The 23656-nt window shown below is 34.8% G+C and overlaps 1 protein-coding gene across 6 annotated transcripts in view; it reads right to left on the minus strand.

Annotated features, from left to right (window-relative positions):
• EPHA5 (EPH receptor A5) overlaps window positions 1-23656 on the minus strand; it is a 305704-nt gene that overhangs the window by 47511 nt on the left and 234537 nt on the right. For 4 of the 6 annotated variants that reach the window (XM_014541800.1, XM_014541799.1, XM_014541796.1 and 1 more), the window contains 4 exons: window positions 13914-13979; window positions 3815-3882; window positions 2415-2540; window positions 1237-1422 (listed from right to left, as the gene is read on the minus strand). In XM_014541800.1, coding sequence (XP_014397286.1) covers window positions 1237-1422; window positions 2415-2540; window positions 3815-3882; window positions 13914-13979 — 446 coding nt within the window. The remainder of the gene's footprint in view (window positions 1-1236; window positions 1423-2414; window positions 2541-3814; window positions 3883-13913; window positions 13980-23656) is intronic. The other 2 variants (XM_014541798.1, XM_014541797.1) reach the window with 1 other exon arrangement.

Genomic DNA, 23656 nt, shown 5'->3' on the forward strand with positions numbered 1-23656 from the left:
AATCCATACATGCAACCTATATGTTCATGTTGGCTAATGTCACTCCAATAAAATTTAAAATAATTTTAAAAATAATAATAGAATTTAAATTTTTTTTAAAAAAGTTCAACCAATCATCTCCATGATACTTCTGCTATGATCTTTTGCTCAAACTTGTGAGAAGACTTTTGCATTCTTATCTGTGAACTATTGTGACTGAATTATGATTTGGGTTTAAACTTGTTATATAAAAATTTGTGTTGTTTTGTTTTTCATTTTTAAAAGCTACATGGAGTAAGTGGATATCTTATTAATTAAAATTTGTTGGTTAAGAACATTTATTAAATACACATGGCTTGTGTGCATATTTGACATATGTAATTTAAACTTGATTAATAGAAACTGGAAATTGAACAAATGCTTGAAAGAAAGTCTAAATAATGTTCTTTGCCACAATTTTAGATGATTTAGTAAGTGATATGTAGGGCATGAATGATAAAGAAAGGAATGAGAATACAATTGGCAAAGAAAAAATAGGTTAAAAGAACTTAAAGGCCTCAGTTATGTGCCATATAAATACTTTATTGGCTGACTAAAAATTATTTGAAATCTTTATATTGGGAAGTTCACCACAAAACTACATTTACAAGACACTCATACAAATTTAAAAGAGATGTGAAATTTCTAAATATTTCTTAGTACAAATCTGTTTGCTTTAACAAAATAATTAGTCTTAAGGAACTTTCACCATCTTCTGAGACTGTTGCTTTCCCTAGAACTATTAAAATACCCCAAATGGGAAAAAAGATTGAATAAAAAAACACATCTGGCTGTAAAACCTACTTAAAAGGTTCTGAAAAAAGCAGGGCACCTATAGTTATAATAATTCTATTAAATGTTAAACTTCAATGCCTCAATAAAAACTTTGAAGTTAATATTTCATTAGAATAAAAAGTGAAAGAGCCAGGAGAAAAAAAAGGTACCTTTACTGCTTCTTTTATGGATACATTTTCTCTGGTGCTGAATTAATAGTAAATGAGTTAATACATATGTATTGAAAACATAAATAGAAATTCAGATTCATTGAAGATCAGCTTTGACCTGAATCCACTAAAATACAGGACAATGATTACTTATACTAGAGAAATTATTAATAATATGACTATGGCTCAACTCTGAAATTAATAATAAGCTAATAGAAACCCAGATATTAATGATACGTACACACATGCATGCATAATTTGTGGTTGTACTTACTTTTGGTCACTACACCTTCTAAGTGAATGATGTTAGGATGATCAAACTGCCCCATGATACTTGCTTCACCCAGGAAATCTCTACGTTGCTTTTCAGTGTAGCCTACTTTAAGGGTTTTGATCGCCACAGGTAATTCTCTTTTTCCTGGAAGTTTCAAACGTCCACTACAAACTTCACCAAATTCACCTTGTGACAAAGATAGAAAAAGTATACAAAATATTTGAAATCCTTAATCTAATAATAATATAAAGCACTCAGAATATCAAGGTATAGATGAAACAGAGTTAACAAAGGAGTCCAAACTTTGTTACCTACACTAATAGAAATAAATGGTGCACTGGGAACAATCATCTACAAGTGATCATAACATACTATGGGGGTTATTAGCTTCATCCATCTCACCAACAAAACCCTTAATAGAAATGTTACAACACAATTAAATGCAACTGACTTAAATAATTTCCTTCTTCCATTTTTTGTTTTGTTTTGTTTTGTTTTCTATTCTAGTAGTGCCATTAATGAGAAGAGAAAGGGAGAAAAGATTATAGCAGGACAAATCTTTTTTTAGGAAAAAAAAAGAAAACAATTGTAAGGAAGAAATGTTCATAAATAGAATAACTGGGTGCTTGAATTATGTAAATATTTTCAGCATTACAAATTATATATGTATATGTATTAAAATAAACAGTAGATGGTGAAACACTATGTTTGAATATATTGCTGGTTTATTTTTTTATTTCATAAACTAGACACTTACTGGTTGAAGTGTGAGCTACACAGAAGGTAGCATTAAAATATGATTCATTATATACCACTTTGAAAGTGAGTCAGTTACAAAAGATCAAAAACATTTTGTGTTAGCCTGGCCAGTGTCGTTCAGTGGTTGAGCATCCACCCATTCACCAAGAGGTCTCTAGTTCCATTCTTGGTCAGGGCACATGCCCAGCAGGGGGCATGAAGGAGGCAGCCAATCTATGTTGATGTTTGTCTCTCATCCTTGTTTCTATCTCTCTCTACCTCTCTCTTCCTCTCTCTCTAAAGTCAATAAAAACATATTTAAAATAAAAACAAACAAACAAAAATTCTGTATTAGATCAGGACAATGACACATTACATTCTATTGTTAAATCTTATCATTAAACACAAGTAAAAAATCTGACTTAAACACACTGTGATACCTGCTCCAATAACTCTTTCAATTGTGATGCATGAAGCTTCTATCTCCTTGGCAAATTCATGGACAGCTTGATTGGGATCCTCATAGGTATGTGGATCGATATAAGTTCTTACTCCTGGCAGTTTAACTGTGAAAATAAATGGGCATTAAGATACAAGTGCTTGTGCTGGATGAGTGAAATGATAAATGTTATTAACATCCAACTGTGGCTTAAATCCCTAATCCCTGTAAGTGTATGAGCAATAAGAACAGAGCTTCTCCTGAATTATAGGAATCATTTGTTCAGCTATGTCACTTTTATAATTTTGAAATCTGAATAGTTGGCATGTACAAGAAGTGTATACAGGGCGATGTATATGAGTAAATACATCTTTCAACACCAATGTTTTACAGAGTTAGTCTCTGAGACAAACAAAGACAGTTTCGTTTACTAAAGGGGACAATGAAATGTCAGTGGTTTATTTGTTGGTTTGTTAGTCTGCATCCCACTTAAATTATCATCAGAGATGATTAATTTTGGTTTAAAAAATAATGTAAAATACATTTTCAGGTGCTTTGGTCCAATATGACTTATAGAGAAGTCAAAAGAAAAAGAGATGCTCTACTTCTCACTCTACCTGTGTTACTGCATAGACTGCTATGTTCCATGAGCCTGTTTCATTCTATTTAAAAGCTACCAACATCAGCCTCACAGGGTTTTTTGTTTGTTTGTTTTTTGAGGATAAGTAACATTAAATAGCAATATTATGGAAATGGACTCAATGCTTTACAGCATGATGTATGGCTTTAATGACTGTCTTTTATGGTCCTAGAATAGTGACAAAAATAAAAGAAACCTTTTTTTGTCATTTACTTGATGAAACAACTCATTCTGCAATGTTAATGACAAAAGGAACATATTAAAATACCATTAATTACAAACCATTTACTAATTCTTAAAGCTCATTGTTAAAACTTGATTTTTGCATTTCTTAAAAATATAGAGTTATTCAAGTCATTGGAACCAAGGTTGCTGCTACAGGATCTGCTCAGGGAAAGTCCTGTTATAATGCTGCAAAAAAATACTGAGAATTTTCATATTTGTAATCTGATGGTGCGATTTAAAAACAGATTTCTATTGAATGTATTGCTAACATTTAGAATTGGCTTAGATATTAATCAAAGGGTTTCTATTTTAATGATTATAATCAAAGAATGCTGTAAATAATTGAACTATCTCTCTGTTGCCTAGAATCAGCCGCAGTGTCCTACGCTTATATGCTTTACAGAAATGTAACAAAAAACATTTTTAAACCACTATTTTGGTCAGTTAATAGAAATCTTGTCTGAAAAACAACAACACACCATAATAATAATCTGTGCCTGACACTGTGTACTTTTGAGTTTTTACAATTTGCTTACTGTGCCCATTATGAAAATGCATCTTTTCCTCTTCTGGGTCTTGTTTTGCCTTGCTGTAACCACACCGCCTGGAACAGAGTAAGCTACAATTAGCCCCATCTCCAACGGGTGAATCACATCAAGCCGGAAGCATGAAACACAATTGAAATGATTGCAACCCTAACTGATTTTCACACTAGTAGTATGAAATAACACCAATACTCCTTTTGGTCACATTACTCTAGCCCAGTGGTCGGCAAACTGCGGCTCACGAGCCACATGCGGCTCTTTGGCCCCTTGAGTGTGGCTCTTCCACAAAATACCAACTTCTGCGCATGAGCCACGAAGTTTCAATCGCACTGTACATTCGCGCTGTACGTGGTATTTTGTGGAAGAGCCACACTGAAGGGGCCAAAGAGCCGCATGTGGCTTGCAAGCCGCAGTTTGCTGACCACTGCTCTAGCCAATAGCACTCCCACTCTTTCTCATATTTTACTGAGAAATCTGAATCTATCCAACTCATATTTTAACTTCTCTTCAACATACACCTAACAGCAGACATGTTTCTATTCCTCTTTCTTTTCCTTCCTTCCCTCCCTCCCTCCCCCCTTCCTTTCTTCCTTCCTTCTTCTTTTTTCTTTCTTCTTTCTTTCTTTCTTTTGCCAGCTCAGAAGTCACTGACTACTCTTTTCAGGATGAACAGCTCAAAATGTGTCTGATTCATTAGTCTCCCACCCTCAACTCCTTACTCTATCATTTGATTTTTTCTCTTCTTTTGGAATCATTAGTTGCTGCACTAGCTCTTTTCCATTCACATTCCCTCAGATCAGTATCAAATTGACCACAACTCGCACTCTCTCTCAGCTCCACTCTTCAAATCTTAGTCTCTCCTATGTGTGTGTGTGTGTGTGTGTGTGTGTGTGTGTTTTCTCATCAACTCTCTAGTTTGAGTTCTTTGAACTGCTTCTAGTACCTACAAAAATCTATCCTTCAAAGTTTCACTAATTACATATTCACATCTAAATCCAATGACTTTTCCTTAGATTTTAAGCATTCATGATTGACTGAAATCCCTAACTACTTTTTGATGTTTTTTGTTCCTTCATTTATACCAGTAGGTCCTCTGCATGAACTTCTTGGGTTCTCTCCTGTCAACCCGTCTATTTCCATCAATTTAATTAATACCATCTAGTACCTCTGGTTGAATTCTTTTGAAAGTTATGCTCTTATTTATAATAGATTTATTTTATAGATATATTCATTGGCATTCAAACTCAATAGATTTGATATTATATAATTAACTATACAATATTAAAATAATTATATAATTAACCATATAATATTAAAATAACTGTCTAAAATGAAAATATTTAAATTATTTTAGTGAAGTTTCGAGGCTATGAATTTACTATTTATAAGCTCTCATAAGAAAATTGAGTTTATTCAATACAAAATTTTCATTTATTTTTGTATAAAGAAAATATAGCCAAAGTAATAGATTGACAAAATATTTTCATTACAAAACTGGTTGAAAATTACTAAGTGATCTAAATAAAATGTTCAGTTGACATGTACTAATGAGGATTGGTTCTTGGTACACATTCAAGGATGTTTTATAAGTCTATATATTTTTTGGTATAAAAATAAAATATATAACATAAAATAGATAAGACACCACATCTTTGTGCCATTTTTGGAAAAAAAATTATCTTCATTTTATCATCCTAAAGAACTGCCAATTTATTAGTAAAGTACAGCTAGTTAATTTGAATAAACTTAAAGTAATATATTTAACATATATAGTGTTCTTATGTGAGGAACAATACACAATCTGAATCTAGTGGCATTTCAAGTTTTATTCATAACACTTAAGTGCATTTATCATTCAAGAACCCTTCAGACATCTTGAAATATCTCACCACAGTGAAATGAAGAGAAGAAAAAAATAAAATTATATTGCAATTATATTTGATCTACTCAAGTTGACATTTAAATTATTCTAAAATACTGTTCATAGTTTCATAGATGTTATTCTTTCAATTTTTATGTATATGCCTCTACAGTGAAGTTAATGATATCTTTATTTTTACCAATGCTCTAAATACAATGGTGTGAAATCATCCTAAGATTTATGTTATTTAAATAACATTGACAATATTTTTTCTAAAGATGGTTCTAAAGAGTCTTAAAAAGTATACAAGTTCCTGCAGTTTACATTAGAAAACAAATATCTGATTATTTTTTCTTCTATTTCTTTAAAAATATCGTCGGGTTTTTGATAGTTTGATTTGATTGCATTAAATCTTTATATTTTTTTTTAGTAAAATGGACATTTTGATGTTGATTTTTTCAATCCATAAAAATGAAATATAGTTTCATTTTATTGTGTCTTTCTCAATCTTGTTTATTAATGCTTTATAGCTTTCAGTATATAGGTCCTTCACATCCTTTGTTAAGTTTATTCCTTAGTATTTTACTCTTTTTGTTGCAATTGCAAAATAGTTTTTTTTTCATTTATTTTCCTGAAATTAATGAAATACTACTCAGCCATAAGAAAAGATGAAATACTGCCATTTGAGACAACATGGATGGATCTTGAGACTAACATGCTAAGTGAAAGAAAAAGTTAAGAATCATATCACCCATAGGTGGGATATAAAACTGAAAGCAACAAATGAACAAATAAGAAAAACAAGCAAAAACTCATAGGCATAGTCAACAGTATGGTAATTACTAGAAGGAAGAGGGTTTGGGGTACAAAAGGGTAAAGGAGATCAAGTATATGGTGACAGAAGATTTGACTTTGGGTGGTAAGCACACAATGCAATATACAGATGAATCATAGATTTGTGCACTTGAAACCTAGATAATCTTATTGACCAAGGGCACCCCAATAAATTTAATAAAAAAGAAAACAAACATCCATTTCATCTTCAACTTTCCTGCCTTCAAAAAAAAATTAAGCTTTCAAACTTGTTTCCTCAAATAGTTTTTGTCATTAAATAAGCCTTATATATATTTAAATCACATGCACATTCCTCATATAAAAATGAAAATAAAACTTTGGATCTCATCAAAAAAGTGATTTGGGAATACCTTGATAAGGAGAAGTTGACATTTTAATACCTGGGGTGAGATTCAGGAGGGCAATAGAGTTATTTTTGACTATGGACATCTCTGGAGCTCTATAACATATATGGCTGCATGTCACATTAACATATAAATTAAGTTTTGGAACCTCCCCCCACAGCATCATTTAAACAAGCTGCAGCAAAATCAACAAGCAAAAGTGCAGCTGGCAAAGACTGGCACTCACGGAGTGGATCAGACTCACTAACAAGGCATTGAGGGAAGCCTGTTCATTCAGTATCATCTTCTATTCCTGATCCAGATGTATAATTTTAAACCATCAGACAGACCATCAATAAACAAGCCATTCTGTGCATAAATCACGCCTCCTACATTCTAGAACCATTTTTTAAAAAGGAAAACAGTTTCTTCATTTTGCTTCCAACACAATTTTAATAAGCTTCATATCATTGTACTAAAAATATCTGTAGTGTTGTAAGTAGAGAAATCATCTTCTAGTCATTTATACTTTTCTTCTAGAAAACAATGTTGTTTTATTTTTAGTAGTAGAGATGAGTGTGAGAAATCATATAAAAAGGTAGGTATAATTAATATTTATTAATATTTACTAAGAAGTGCTAGAGAGATGCTTAATATATAAATATAGCAATGCCTTTATAGGTAATTTAGAAATCAATCTACTTTCTCTCACACCTGTCCTAAGAATTTGAATACCACATCCTTGATGATATTAATGCTGATCTTAAAATCTAGGCCCCGGCCATAACATCCCAAATTTGGATATTTGAAATGTCCACTATATAGTAAATAATAATATTTATGTAGAGATGAATATGCTAATGAGTAATTTAGTTCTTAGATGCAAATTAAAGATTTGATAATAAATTTGAAGTATAAATGCCAAGCGGACCAGAGCACAAAATGATACACAGAATTAGTGATTTACTAAATGTCAGCCTTATGGCCCATGAGGAGAGATGAGTGAATGGAATAGCCTGAGAAGAGTGTAGATTCTTGCTCAATTACAGCTTCCACAGAATCATATGTTCCCATTCCTAGCCTACAAAAATAAAAACTGGATATACACTCTTTCACCTTAATTCTAAATAAGGTGGGGAGGGTTGGAACAGTGGGAGGAGGGGTTTTGCATTTTGATTTTTTTTAAAAGAGTGAACATAACCATTTCTTAGATCAGAAATGGACCATCAGCTATGTATTGCTCCTCTATTTTCCAGATTTATTAAGGAATACTTTCCTTATACTTTAATACAAAAAATATTCAAAAGGCAACACATTGCAGTAAACATTAGATCACATATATTTTGTTTATGGAAAATAAAAGCTGCTTGTAATCTTAGCCTCTTTTAAAAAACACAATTCTCAATATATGTACCCTCCCTTGTTCTGACATAATGACTTCAACCACTGCACAATGTTGTATGTAAGAATTTATTGCTGGAATCTTGAAAACAAGAAGTTACAACTTTTTGGGAAATAGTTTAACTTTTTTCGCTTCAAGATTCTCTCCAACTGAACCAAGGTAGTTTTAATTAAAACTCAGCTAACTCAGCCTCATAAAATAAAGAAGCATATAAACATTAGCTTATTAATATACCTAATAAATACTGGAAATAGATTGTTTTGTTTTACAGGACCACATTCTTTAATAAGAATGTCAGTGAAAATGCAGTAAAATTGGACATCTGATATTTAGGCTGCCTTACTAGCAGGATCTTAAGACCCCCGTTCATATAGTTCTCATTTGTATACACAAGTGCTAGGATTCTGAGTTCCTTACAGATGTAAGTTACAAAAAATGCAACTGATCTATTATTGTTTACTAAAAAGTCTCTAATATATATATCAAAGAAAATGTACTCATGTTGAAACATAAATTTCTTGATTGTGGGATTGCAGTAGTAATTATACCGCATAAATGAGGACACAGATTACTAGGTTCCCATCATAGATTCTATCAAGGACACTACTCAATGATGAATGACAATGTGAGAAGCTAACTCATTTCTTATCTTATTTCTTAAATGTCATTTTTATTTCTATATCCTAAAAGACAAAGAAAAAAACACATTAGAAATAACGCCTTCCAAAATAGTGCAGTACATACTAATTTTTCAATTGTTCATTAGTGAACTATTCAAATCCTTTTAGAATTAGCAATAATAGGAAGACTTGAACAATTTTAAATACTTCAATAAATTCAAAGATGAATCATAGACTTCTAAATATTGAGTTAGAATTCAGTTGACTTAGAAATTTAATATAAAGACACATTGATAAAGTATGATATCTGTGGACTGAATCCCCCTGTTTTCAGTAATTTTGTCCTAATACTAGAGTAGACAATTTCTATTAATTTTTAAATTATTGCATAATGTGACTATTGGATATCTTAAATACAGTAGGTCCACTTAATATCTCTTATTGTCTGAGATTCCCTAGAAAAATAATTTTGGAGCAATTTGCACAGCAAACCTTCAATTGAAATTTAATATATTCTATATATAATAGGTTAACCTCACATCTGCCTGCTATGAGCACTTTAAATAGGGTCTAGAATCATTACAAAGGGATGACTTCATTCTTTATGCCTTTTTCTTAATTTTATAAAATAAAATAGTCCTTCCACATCACTCTTCAGCAGAAATTTTATGAAAATAAAGGAAATAATCTGTGTTAAGTGTATGTGAAAATAAAAAAAAATTGGCTTACTTCAAATTTCAAGATAAGTTCAGTTAATATAGAGGAAGAAATATGATTAATGTTTCAATGTATTCAGGATACTTTTTTGTCAGTAAAATTTGTTTATGTTTGTAATCTCTGAATTATAAGAGAAGATACAGTTTATCTCTGTGTCTCTGATTAAAGATATTTTTAAAATTCTAAAAAAAATAGTGATTGTCTAAAATCACAAACAAGTTAAATAAACAAATTAAGAATGTATTATTTTTACTTTTAGAATAGCAAACTCTACTTCCTTCGCCACTTAAGTTTCTCAGAAGTAGTAAGTGATATGAAAACACTGGAAAACATAAAAACTTATAAACGAAGAAACTAGTCTGACACAATGGAAGACTACTCTGCTGTAAGAAGGAAAAACATTTACTCTTTGCAACAGCATGGATGGACCTGGAGAACATTATGTAGAGTGAAATAAGCCAGTCAGAGAAAGTCAAGTACCATATGATTTCACTATGTGAATTTAATGAACAAACTGAACTTCCAAGCAAAACAGAGACAGACTCATAGATGGAAAACAGGCAGATGGCTCAGGTGGGATGGTGAACATATTGAGCAAAAAAGAAAAAAAGTGAGAGAAAACTCATGGACATGGACAACATTGTGGTGATTGTGGGGTGGAAGAGGGCAGAGAGGGGATAAATGGTGATGGAAAAAAATAAAAAATTAATTAAAGATAAAACTACTTTGGGACCATGGCATATTTCAGAATAACTTATAATAATTATGCTATAAATATATATTTCATTCTATAATCATAAACACAAATGAATATCAAAAGATAAATTATGTTATTTATAATGTTATATTTGAAATTACACACACTAAAATCTTATTTACATTAAAAACAATGAATTCAAGCCCTAGTCGGTTTGGCTCAGTGAATAGAGCGTCGGCCTGTGGACCAAAGGTTCCCAGTTTTGATTCCGTCCAAGGGCATGTACCTCAGATGAAGGCTTCTACCCGGGCCCTGGTTGGGCTCGTGCAGGAGGCAAACAATTTATGTGTTTCTGTCACATCAATATTTCTCTCTGTCTTTCCCTCTCTCTTCCACTCTCTCTAAAAGTCAATGGAAAAATATCCTCAGGTGAGGACTAAAAAAAAACACCACAAAACAAAACAATGAATTCAACACTGAATGTTTATAAATATAGATTTTTTAAATATTGAAACAATGTTTAGTATCAAGTCAGTTGTGATGGCATAAAGTCAAAGATGACTAAAAAAAAATACCTCTGCTAAAATGTAGGCAGTTTTAAAGATAGGGTGCCAAAAATCTTGGCATATGTGTTTCATTCAGAAATATTATAAAAATATTTTTCATCACTGGGTAGATTTCAGTCAAAGCAGGAAAATATTTGAAATATCACCATTATGTGAATTTGTACAGATTGCACAACAAAGTGGGAAACCAGAATAATGAAAAGTAATTTGAGATCAAAGGTGGCATCATATAATTACCAGTTTCATCTTATAAATGGCACATCATACATTTGAAAAATAACGGAGTAAAGCTGCATTGAACAACCAAAGATCCATATCAATGGTTGTAAAATTATGCTTTTCAGACCCTGAAATTTCCACAAGGCACATCAAGGTACTTCTAAAAGCCAGTATATTTACCATAGGCAATTTTCATGTAGTATATGCATTGCATTATATTAAGGTCAAACTAACCAAACAAATATTCATGAATAGTCTTTCAAAAAAGAAAAGACAAAAGATTCCAAAAATTCAAAATATCTAACAATCTCTGCTTTTTAAATGTAAATATATCTACTCACAAATGACAATGATAGAATGATCCTTGGGGATTATTTATGTGTTAATTGACAAATGCTGCTATGATTTCACATATAAAATTAGGTGACAAGATGTAAGGTCGACTCCTCAGTATTTTGCTGACTCTACAAGAAAAATTATTCTTCTCAGCCTTAATTTCCACTTTCTAAGGTTGTTTTCTACCCAAAGGCATCAGATTAAAGCCTTCAGATTAAGCAAAGTATCTTTAACTAAAACCTCATAGTGACTTTAAGTTATAAAGCACAGCAATAAAAGCATTTTTTGCTTCCATTTTTCCCTGGTAATAATTTTGGATAACTTTCTTACTGTCTAATTTATATAATCTCAATTAAACTTTTCTTTTGCTTTAGTTTGTTTTGCTTTATTAAAATGCATTAAAAATTATAACTTCCATATATTTTTCCAAAAATACTGCTAGCATTTTACTGGGTACCTAAGCACATTTATGGATAAAACATTTCTCCCCCTCCCACTTTTTTTTTGATGCAATCTCTCTCTCTCTCTCTCTCTCTCTCTCTCTCGTCTCTCTCACATACACACACACACACACACACACACACACACACACACACACACACACACAGGCTCACTGCCTATACAATTACTAACATTATTTGAAAAAAGATATTAGGAAAATGATTTGGTCTTAGGTTTCCCGGTGTGTTCTTTGTGAAGGCAGAGTTCTGCCTTCCTCCCTTTCCTCTTTATAAACTCCCTGAAATCAATAACACAGTAGAAAATGATACTATTTTTTTTAAAAAATCAAGCATTTGAAATCCAGCTAAAGTTAGTCTTTGCCAATACTTTCTAAATCATGGCTTCATAAATGTTCATATTCTCATTAAGATATCTTTAAGGTTTTGTTCAAGGTAAGTCTGGATGTCAATTTCCCCCCAAGATATAAATTCTGTCTATTCTGCTTTGGTGATGATTTATCTATTATAACACTATTCTCCAGACTCAATGAGATTTTCACAGAGGAAAAAAAATCACAGTGTAAAGCCATTTATGTTATACTTTAGCCATTGCCAAATTTCAGGGGTTTATGATTTACCATTGAAATCGCATGAACATATAAGTATTTTCCTAAGTAAATTAAATAATTTGAAACAAATCTGTAGTTTCATATCAACTTCATTTTTTTTTCAAATAGAAAAAATTCAAAATGTTGAGAAAAACATTTCTACATTTTATCAATGTGTTTGTTGACTGTCTCTTGTTCTCAGATTATTGGTATCCATTGCTCCACTTCTCACATCAACACATGTGTGCACACTCATTCCTACTACAGGTTTTTCAAACAATAAATATTAATTTACACCTACAGAATACAAGTAACAATTTAAAATGCCACAAGGCAACCCTATAATTCTCTAAAATGCACTTTAGAACAGCTGCTCTTGGCAGATTTTTGACTTCAAATAACAATAGATTAGCATAGAGATTTGAACTCTAATCTGGAAAGAAATTATCTGGAGTATTTCACTTGTTTAAAATATATTTCTATTGATTTCAGAGAAGAATGGAGAGGAAGATAGAGAGATAGAAACATCAATGATGAGAGAGAATCTTTCATTGGCTGCCTTCTGCACGCCCCATAGTGGGGATCAAGCCTGCAACCAGGACATGTGCCCTGACCTGGAAATGAACTAAGACCTCCTGGCTTATAGTTCTGTGCTCAATCACTGAGCGATGCAGGTTGGGCTGGGGTAGTTCACTTTTTAAAGGTTGTTCACGACTGGGTAGGAGTCCTTCTATATCTGTGAATAGAGTTCTCTGGTCTTACTTTCTAGCCTACAGTTTACAGCTATAACCCAGATATATATTTAGGATTTGCAAATTGAGGACATTCCATTTGGACAGTAATCCTTAAAATGTGCATATTTTTTACCTCATTAGTATCAAATTAAGAAAATAACTTCTAATATCTGAACTAATTCAAGCTTAAACATATGAAGTAAACCATTTAAAATTCCATGCGATCTGTTCTCCAATGCCACATGAATCCGCGGCAATTATGAAAATAGAAGATCCCAGTTATGTCATGGTCTTTCCACGGTTCTGGGAGACAAAGATGATTTCACCTTGACAGAAGTCGCATGCTACTTCCATGTATGATATGATTTTAATCTTCATGGATCAACAAAAGCAGTGAGATGTTAAATGTAAAAAAGATGCTACACCTTTACAACTTCTTGGGTGAAATAAGTTCCACAGTAAAAGCCTTGGAAGATAAGTATAAATGCTTGACATAAGGATGAAGGCTATAGGTACAATTTATTTGAAATTATTTACTGTGGAATCACTTAAGATTCCCCCCCGGGAATCAATTTCATTCTATTCTTCTATTAAAGTGTAACTGGCATACTAACTATTAAAATGTAGACAAATGGGAAAAAAAAAGGAATGCTGACGATCATACATGTAGGTGGGACATCACATAGGAGTGAAAGTGGGAGGGAACACTAACCATATTAGGCTTGGATGGGCAACAGCGCACAGGGAAGAAGCCCGTCCACAGCCACATTCGCAGCAACTGAAAAGCAAACAAGAAAGCCCAAGATAAGGAAGAGATCCCACTCCCTCAATACAGCATAAAGACACTATGTATTTAGACAGGTGTCTGCTTTGCTTTTCAAAATTATAAATCCCTCAATGCATACAATTAATTTTTTCCACAATGCCCTTCAAATTAAATAGCATTTTATGGAATTAAGACATACAGAGCTGTATTAAATAGTTATTTTTATTTTACTTAAAATGCTGATTCAGTAAGGACATATGAACTAATACACTTGCTTATGCAATTAATATAGAAATGCAAAAATATGTAAGCCCATTTAAATATATATCTCCTCCGAAATTCCGGCAAATTTTATATTCAGAAGACATTTTAAATAGCCCCTCAAATACATGTTTTGCATAGAGCCTACATATTTCAGCTGGAGAACAATGTCTTTCTCATTTGACCCACTGATTTCTTATGCCAGTGGAATTATTTATCAAAGCCTATTGAAAATGTTATGCATACGTGACTTTAATCACTTATGGAAGGCTTTCAACTTAAATTTACATTTTCAGATTTAAAAAATGCATCTCTATATATTAGCAGAACTATTGCTATGTTAAAAATAAGCAAGCTATATATAATACATTCACTTTCTGGATATCAAAACGTTCAAGATTATTTAAAAATTTTCACATATTCATAGTAAAAAATGATCCAGAAAAAAACACGAGTAAACTGCCTAATAAAATTGCACTTTATTGTGGGAAACCACATAAACTGATGGCAGAATTTAACACAGAATTATTTATTGCTTCAACGCATTCACCTTTAAGTATATTTTATGAGTAGCATTTCTAGTTATTTCGAGAGAACTGTGGGAAAAGCTTAGTAATGGACCAGCAAGTTTAGGCTTTTGTCCAAAATCTGGCTATTTTGAACTTTAATTCCTTGACATGTATCTACTCTATTTTATATCAAATAAGGAGAAGAAAATAAAATATAATGCTAGAGAAGGTAGAAAAGTAATTCCAAATAAAATTCCAATATATTTTTTTCAAAGAAGTAGGCAATGTTCCATATATTTTCTTTGAAGTATTAATGATGTTTTGTTTTTTAATTTAAAAAAAAAATTTTTTTTCTTATGCCAGGGGAATTATTTCAGAGAGGGAGGAGAGATACAATCATCAATGATGAGAGTGAATCATAGATTAGCTGCCTCCTGCATGCCCCCCACTGGGGATTGAGCCCACAACCCATGCATGTGCCCTGACTGGCAATTGAACCATGACACCCTGGTTCATAGGCCCAGCTGAAGCATTTATGATGTTTTAATTTTTGTGCTACTATGTGACAATTTGGTTATCACTAAAATGGAATACTACTAAACAGAAATGGCTATATGACATTTATTTCCAGTTTGATAATTTGTATTTTAAAGAATATGCCAAGAAATTATTCTCATTATAGAGATATTGAAAGTCAAAGTTACAGTACATCAAAATGTTAAAACACTGAGAAGTGTTTCTTTTGCACATCTTAATGTATTTATTTATAATTATATTTATTTATTAGTGCAATTATAAGACATTTATTAATGTCATATAATTATTGATATATATGTTAACTTTCCCACTGTTTCTGCTTGTATCAAAACTCAGATTAGGAGCTGGCAAACTATGGTCCATGGACCAAATCGAGCCTCCCATTTATTTTTGCAAATGCAGTGTTATTGGAACCAGCCACATTCATTTCTTGTTTGTGGCTTCCTTAGAGTTGTATGGCCGAGTTGAGTAGTGAAAGAGAATGTAGGGCCTGCAAAGCCTAAAACTTTTACTATCTGACTATTCAAGAAAGTCCGCCTTCCTCTTTTCTTAGACTGGCAGTTTCTTGAGATGATGATGATTCTTTGATTATTTTTTCTTTTTCATAGTTTAAACATAGTAAATGACAATCTGTAAGTAGTCAGTGTTTTACTGTAACTGGTTTAACTTCACAATTATCTCAGTTTATTAATATAAAAAATGTGCATACATGTATTAATTTCAAACAGCCCAGTTCCAACTAAAAAATAATAAATAAATTAATAATGGATTTTAATTTAATAATGCACCTGATCAATTTTTAGTGATAAAAAAGATGATGTCATCTCCTAATAAGGTACAAACACCCTTCCAGATGCGTGTGTACAAGTTAGTAAGCTCAGGTAGGAATGTGCTTAGGAAGGCAATAGTAATTGCATATTGTGGCCGTTGCCTAATAGGATTCGCTTCATACTTGGTAGTGTTCTAAGACTCAAACAAGCACACTAATGATTCTATAAATATCAATATTTTACTCATTCCTCTTAATTTTAAAAATCATAATAGGGAACTTGTCTTAAAAATGAGTACATACACATGCACACACATACAATTCACTATGACACCAAATCCACAAATTTTAGTCCTGAAAAATTTAAATCATCTTACCTATCTCTAGAATTCTGATTCATAGTTTTAGCAAAGTTTAATAAAAAAATCTGAAATCATGTAATATTCGATATTTGTATGTCTACCTTTTCTGAGACCTTGTTTCAGATTTTGTACTGATAGTTTCTTTGACTTGTTTTAAGATGACATAAGTAAATTTCCTTGGGTTACTTAGTTAACCTCTTTGTGTTTCAATTGACAGATAAGAATCCTTCTTCATAGGTTTTATGAAAATAAAGTGAGAGACTATATATATTCACCTTGGTGAGTATCTGGCTGATCATATATTTTGGGAGAAAAGTTGTAGCTATTACTCTTAGTAATATCATAATTAAAGTGATAGAATAAATTAACATTACAGCAGAGGAATTTAGATTTTTCATGATCCATATAATATTACCATGCTAATATTTCCATTGGTAATATAAGTGAATAACTAATTACATTCAGACCAATTCATATAAATACAAAATGGGCAATGCAAATTTTTAAAGCATACTTTTCACAAAATACATTTTCTAAAAATTTAGTAATCAGAGCATACTGTGCATAAATTTGTTATTAAGAAAATTAAAAGTAAAGTACCTTTTCTATAAATATCTGAAGTGAGATAGATCTTCTAAGTGATTTGGATCCTTTAAATAACTTTTAAAATAACCTAGACACCTCCACACCAGATGGTATAAAGTTCATGTTCTTTCCTTAATCAATAAATACTTGCAGAAGTACAGGTTGAAAATGCTCAGAAGCCTCAGAGGTAATTTAGAAATAGAAACTAAAACGTGCTAAAAATAGGGGCTAATCTAATGTATGTGAGCTGTGGTTCAGCACAGGGCACATCTGCATCTCCATCAGTTCCCAGCACCTGGAGGCCTGTGAGTAACTGCATGGAGCTGTAACAAGAACATTACTATCCCAGTTTAAAATAGTTTAGGCCTTCTAGGCTTATAAACAAAAATCATTGGTCTTTATTTTAAGGCTATTTTAATTTGTCCTTTGGAAGATTAAGATATGATAACAGGAGCTTTCTAAGCCCAAAGAAGATTCAAATGAAATTACTTCAGCCAGGCCTTACACAGAGCTGATCAATATATGTACGAAGTGTGTCAGTGTAAGTAAGATAACCTTCCTCCTACCGAAGCCAGGCGATTATAACTCTAGGAAAGAAATTCTCAAAGATACTAGATCAGAAAAACAAGACAATGGGCTGTGGATAAAGGGTGACTTAAATTCTTAAACAAGAGATCATACAAGTGGAGAAGAATACACTAAGATCCTAATGGATAAATGAAAGGCAGGAAATATAATTTCACAAATGAAATACTTTCATTAGATAGAAAATATTTTCAGTTAGCTGCTCTTAAAAAAGGAATAAATCGAAAAGGCAGCATCGTTCACCCATTTTAAATAAACAACAGAAAATGATGGTACTTAATGCTGAAGAAAAGAGTGGCGCTTGTGCCCTCACAGGTGGCCAGCCACACTATCCTGGGATTTGTACCCAGACTAGGAGCAGTCCTGGATGTATCCATTCATAAATGTATAGTTTGGATAAACTAGTCACTGATGTAAATGAAAGAATAATTGCGACTATCCCATATAGAGTTGCTTTGAAGAAATAGTTTAATAATGCTTGTAAAGCTCTCTGCATTGTCTTGGGCTTACAGTCAGCACTTTACTTTTTTTTCCCTCCTAACTGATATTTTTCTAACCTGGTCTTGGGCAAGGAGTGTGATACACATAATATGCCTGAGGCTGGCCATATATCTTACAGGAAGTAAATAACTCATAAATATTTCACAGTAAACAAAATATATTTGTGGAGGCAACAATGCAATGTAAATCAATATAGTGTAATATTTTTCTTAATTAGGTAACAAATGTGTAGGAAAATAAAATATTGGCATAAAAGTATATCAAACTTCTAAGAACCATTATGTTGGAGTGTTACATCAATTCACACTATGGGTCAATATTAGTTTTCTCTCACTTAATTTTATACTCTTCAAAAAATAAAAAATAATAATTTAAACAATTCCAATTATGATACTTATCACAATGATAAAATTTTAAACGTGTAACATCTCTCTATATATAAAGCCCTAATATGCAAATAGACCAAATGGCAGAACAACCTACCAGTAGCTATGATGTGTGCTGACCACCACCAGGAGGCACGTGGGGAACATGGCAGGCATTGGCAGCAGGCAGCAGAGTGCGAAACATGGCAGGCATCGGCTGTGGTGGGATGGTGGAGCAGGTGAATGGGGGTGCCAGACCAAGGTGGGGTGCTGGTCACTATCACCAGGCCAAGCCTCTGGTGGTTAATGAAAATTCTTTGTCCCCACGCACTGCGATCACACCAGGCACTTGCACCTTCTGCAGGCGCCGGCCCCGCTCAAACCCGCTGCCACCGCCCAGTGCCTGCCCCAATTGCTCAGCGCTATCAGTGGATTCGAGCTGTGGCTGCTGGCCCTGATAGCCCCTCAGGGCTTCTCCACCTCCCCCTGCTCCTGAGGGGCAATTGGGGCCGGCAGCCACCTCTTGCACCACAATGGCCCCGCTCACACCCGCTGCCAGCACCCAGAGCTGGTAATGATCGCTCAGCTCCATCAGCGTGTGCGAGGAGGGCCAGCGCCATCAGCGCATGGGAGTGGCGGTGGTGGGAACAGGGCTGCCAGCAGAAAGGGAACTGGGGGCTGCAGTGGGCGGGGCTGGGTGGGGGCATGGAGGATGGGGTGAGAACAACCCCTGTGCCCACCACAGCCTCGAGGCCCACAGTTCCTTTCAAGGTGCACGAATTCATGCACTGGGCCCCTAGTATTTATAATAAAAAAGAAAGCAGAGGAAATTGTTCACTGGTAATTAAAACTGATAATGTTGATTGCTTTATACATTTCTTAAAATGTTTCATAATGCAATATTTGTGCATCTATGTCTTAATTCACTACCACTCTTTTAAGATTTGGTACTGATTTCCTGATGAAGGCAGGCTAAACCCTGCAGAATTTTTTTGAAAAAAATTGAAAAGGTATAAAAAGCATAATGATCACATATGTGGTTCCCAAACTCTACTCTTTATTTCCCATGCTTGTGCCACAAAGGCATAAAATTATCCCACCCACAGGAGAGAAGGTAATGCAAAATGGTTAGAAAGGCCTTTCTATTTTATTTTTTAAGTGTGCTTTTGAATAACTCTGTGGGGAATACCACATCTACAGCACATGTATGTACAATCCAATCATTATTCCCCAGCTGTAGTCTAGGCAAATTGGTATAGGATATAGTTACATGTAGTAATTTTTAAAACCTTTTTTAGCTCTCTGCTTCCTCTCACTCTAGAGCTTCTTACCCCTCCCTGATGATTATAGGTGCCTACCTGCAGTTGCCTAAGGCCCTTTATCAACATTATACTATCTGAGCAATAAACCCAGGTAAATGGATTTTGAAACATCAGAGGACCTCTGAGTCTTTTTTATTTATTTATTTATATATTTTATTGATTTTTTACAGAGAGGAGGGGAGAGGGATAGAGAGTTAGAAACATCGATGAGAGAGAAACATCGATCAGCTGCCTCTTGCACGCCCCCTACTGGGGATGTGCCCGCAACCAAGGTACATGCCCTTGACCGGAATCGAACCTGGGACCCTTGAGTCCGCAGGCTGACGCTCTATCCGCTGAGCCAAACTGGTTAGGGCAGACCTCTGAGTCTTAACCAATCAAGTTCCAAACCTGGCACTCTCACATCTTAATGTGAAGTAATATGGAAAACAAAATATATTTTTATATATTTTATATACATATAATCTCAGTATCTTCCCCCACCTCCTCTTCCAGAGCTCCCCAAACCCAGGTCAATGGATTTTGAAACATCAGAGGACCTCTGAGTCTTAACCAATCAAGTTCCAAGCCTGGCCCTCTCACATCTTAATGTGAAGTAATATGGAAAACAAAATATATTTTTATATATTTTATATACATATAATCTCAGTATCTTCCCCCAGTTCCTGATACAGAGCTCCTAAAACTGAGGAGACAGATTCCAGGCAGTCAGGAATCAGGACCATGGTGGGGGGAAGGGGATAAAACTGGGGAACCCAGCTGGATGGAGTTACTAAAGCACCCCAACAGGGTGGGGAAGTAAGGACACAAGCAAGAGGCATGAACTTTAAAATGTATGGATATTGCTAAGACAGGCAGCATTTAGATAACTAATTACAAGGCAGTGAGGCATGTAACCAATCCTAAGGATGTTACTAAGGCAATATTCTTAAAAAAAAACCAATAGGAACTAAAAGACTGTATCCACCCGCATGCAGATAACTAATCACAAGGCAGTGAGTCATGTAGCCAGTCCTAAGGATGTTACTAAGGCAGTATTCTTTAAAAAAAACCAATAGGAACTAAAAGACTGTATCCACCCTCTAAATTAAAAGGCACTTGCTTCCTCTCCCTTCTCCTGGCACACAATGGGTTCTTGACTTTCCTGTGGTGGGGGAGCACATCCCTGCACTCACGTGGCTTATGGCCATGTGGGACTCTACAGATAGCCTAATAGACTTTAATTTGAATGGATGTTATCCATAAACTTTGGTTCCACTGTTTTTGTCCACAACATCATGCTCTGATTTTGCAAAACAACGGACTTGGACTCACTCCCCATATTTCGGTTTCAAAACCATCCTAATATATAAAAACCCTGGGTCCATCACAACCAGAGGGTTGACCAACGGGAAATCAATCCTGCAGTCAGCGCTGGGTTGCCATGGTGACCCAGCACTGACTACTGCAGCTGCAGGTGTGGTGACGAGCACTAACTGCTCAGGGGGCTGCGAATCAGGCCCAGAGAGAGGCCTGAAGAGAGAAGCAGGGTCTAATCCATAGCCTCTGTGGCAGCTGTTGATCAGTACTTGCTCTCTTTCTCTCCAGCAGCCACGCTTCCATTTCTCTCCAGGCCTCCACCAGGGCTGCTGATCAGCCCCGCTTTTTTGATCAGACCCCGTTGATAGGCCCAGAGATGCTGACTGGCATAGAAGCTGACCAATCAGAACCAAATCCGGGAGAACTGTGAGGAGCCAATGCTTGCCTAGGAGGTGGAGCTTTTGACGCTGAGTGGCATAGAAACTGACCAATCAGAACCAAATCTGGGTGCTGTGAGGAGCCCGTGGCTGCCTAGGAGGTAAAGCTTTTGACACTGATTGGCATAGAAACCGACCAATCAGAACCTAATCTGGGTGAACTGCAAAGGCAGAACCTAAGGTCGGGGCTGAGGAGGGTTTTTAAGGGCAACAGCTGTTTGGTGTAAGGTGCAAGAAAGCGGTTCAATTTTTTAATGACCAGTTTGGCAGTATAGTGCAAATGGCTGGCTATCAGTCCAGATATAGTGATTATGTACTTTTGTCTGCCAAGAGCACCTACTCCTGCTGAAAAGGGCTTCCCTCCCCCCTCATTTAAGCAATCATATCCTATATAATCTATCATCCTATCTAATAAAAGAGAAACATGGTAATTAGCGTACAACCGCTACCCTTCCCATTGGCTATTCAGGGCGATATGCAAATTAACTGCCAGCCAAGATGGCGGCTGGCAGCCAGGCAGCTGGAGTCCCAGATTAAAGGATGCAGGCTGGGCGAGGGACACCCGCCCCCCCCCCAGTGCACAAATTTCATGCACCGGGACTCTGGTTGCAAATAAGATGCCAGGAGAATCTTTTGTTCCATCATTTACTCTTTGACCCTATTTCCTGACACAAAGCTCCTAAATATCTTGGAATTTCCTGGCTGGTAATACTGTCTTTTGCTCTAATGAGGTGACTCTTGGTGGGCTCCCAAATGGAGGCTGGTGTGATTAGAAGCTTGGAATTTTTAGCCTCTCCCATCATTCTCCAGAGAAGGGAGAGGGGCTGGATAAGGATGTAATGATCAATCATGCTTACATGATGAAACCTCCATAAACATCTCAAAAGGGATTTGGAGAGTTTCTGGGTTGGGGAAGTCATTCATGCACTGGGAGGATGTCACATCCCAAATCAAGGGATAGACAGCTCCCACACTGGGGAGCCTTACAGACTCTGCCCTATGCATCCCCTCAACTGGTTATTCATCTGTATCCTTTATCATATCATTTGCTACTGTATATAAAATAATGGTAAACCTAAGAGTGTGGTTCCCAGAGTTCTATGAACTGTACTAGCGAATGACTGAATTCAAAGAGAGGAGTAAAGGGAAACTCCCATTTGTAATGTGACAAATAATATAAATGGAGCAACTTTAAAATGGAGGCAGAGCTGTCATCCCAGAACTGTCTTGTACATCTTATGCCTCAACCTTTGGAATGTTAAAATTGGGCAAAATAACCTTTGGGCTGCTTTTGAAGAATCACTGCATGCTAAACAACTGTTTGCAAAGATAATAATAAAGCTGATATAATGACTAGGGGACTGAAATTTAAAGACATTCTTTAGAATTAACATCAGTATGCTAGCTTATCTGTATCTATAGAAATCCCTTCCTTCTAGTCATGTAATTATTCCCCCTCCCTTTCTCATAAATACCCCCTGCCTTCACCTCCTAAAGGGAATACTATTTGGATCTCTGGCTGAATGATTTTTCAAGAATAGCTATTTTCTTGAATCTCAAATAAAAGCTTGTTGCCTCTCACTTTAGCTTTCTATTTTTAGGTTAACAATAGCCATGTGGAACAGAAGCTGTAGGTAACCAAGGGACCTACTACTTGTGATTGGTATCTAGAGTAGGGAGCAGTCTTCTGAGATGAGTCCTTAAACCTAGGGTGCAAACTCCAGTTAATGTCAGAACTGAATTGAATTGGGGGACACCCACTTGAGGTTGCAGAGAATTGCTTGGTGTGGAAACAAACAGACACATACAAATATATATCATGTATCAGAAGTGTAGAGTAAAACCACACAGGGGGAGTATGCCTTTCTAACACATTTGCTTTTTCCTTGTTTTCTGTTTCAAGACTGAAATGTCCTATTATATTATGCATCATAGTGCTAACAATTCTGGGACTCAGTGAGAGGAAACAGCTGTCCTAATACGGCACTGATAGCAAATTATGGAGGTGAGATGTGGGCAGCAGTTACTGCCTCATACTGTACTGGAAGCACAATTTCTTCTTCCACATCTTCCAGCTCCTTCTATTCCCACCCAATCCTTCAGCCTCATCTCTCCCTCCCCCTGTTGAAAATTTAAGAACTATGGTCTGGACATTTC

The sequence above is a fragment of the Myotis brandtii genome, unplaced genomic scaffold (assembly GCF_000412655.1).
Source record: "Myotis brandtii unplaced genomic scaffold, ASM41265v1 scaffold28, whole genome shotgun sequence".
NCBI classification, from domain to species: domain Eukaryota; kingdom Metazoa; phylum Chordata; class Mammalia; order Chiroptera; family Vespertilionidae; genus Myotis; species Myotis brandtii.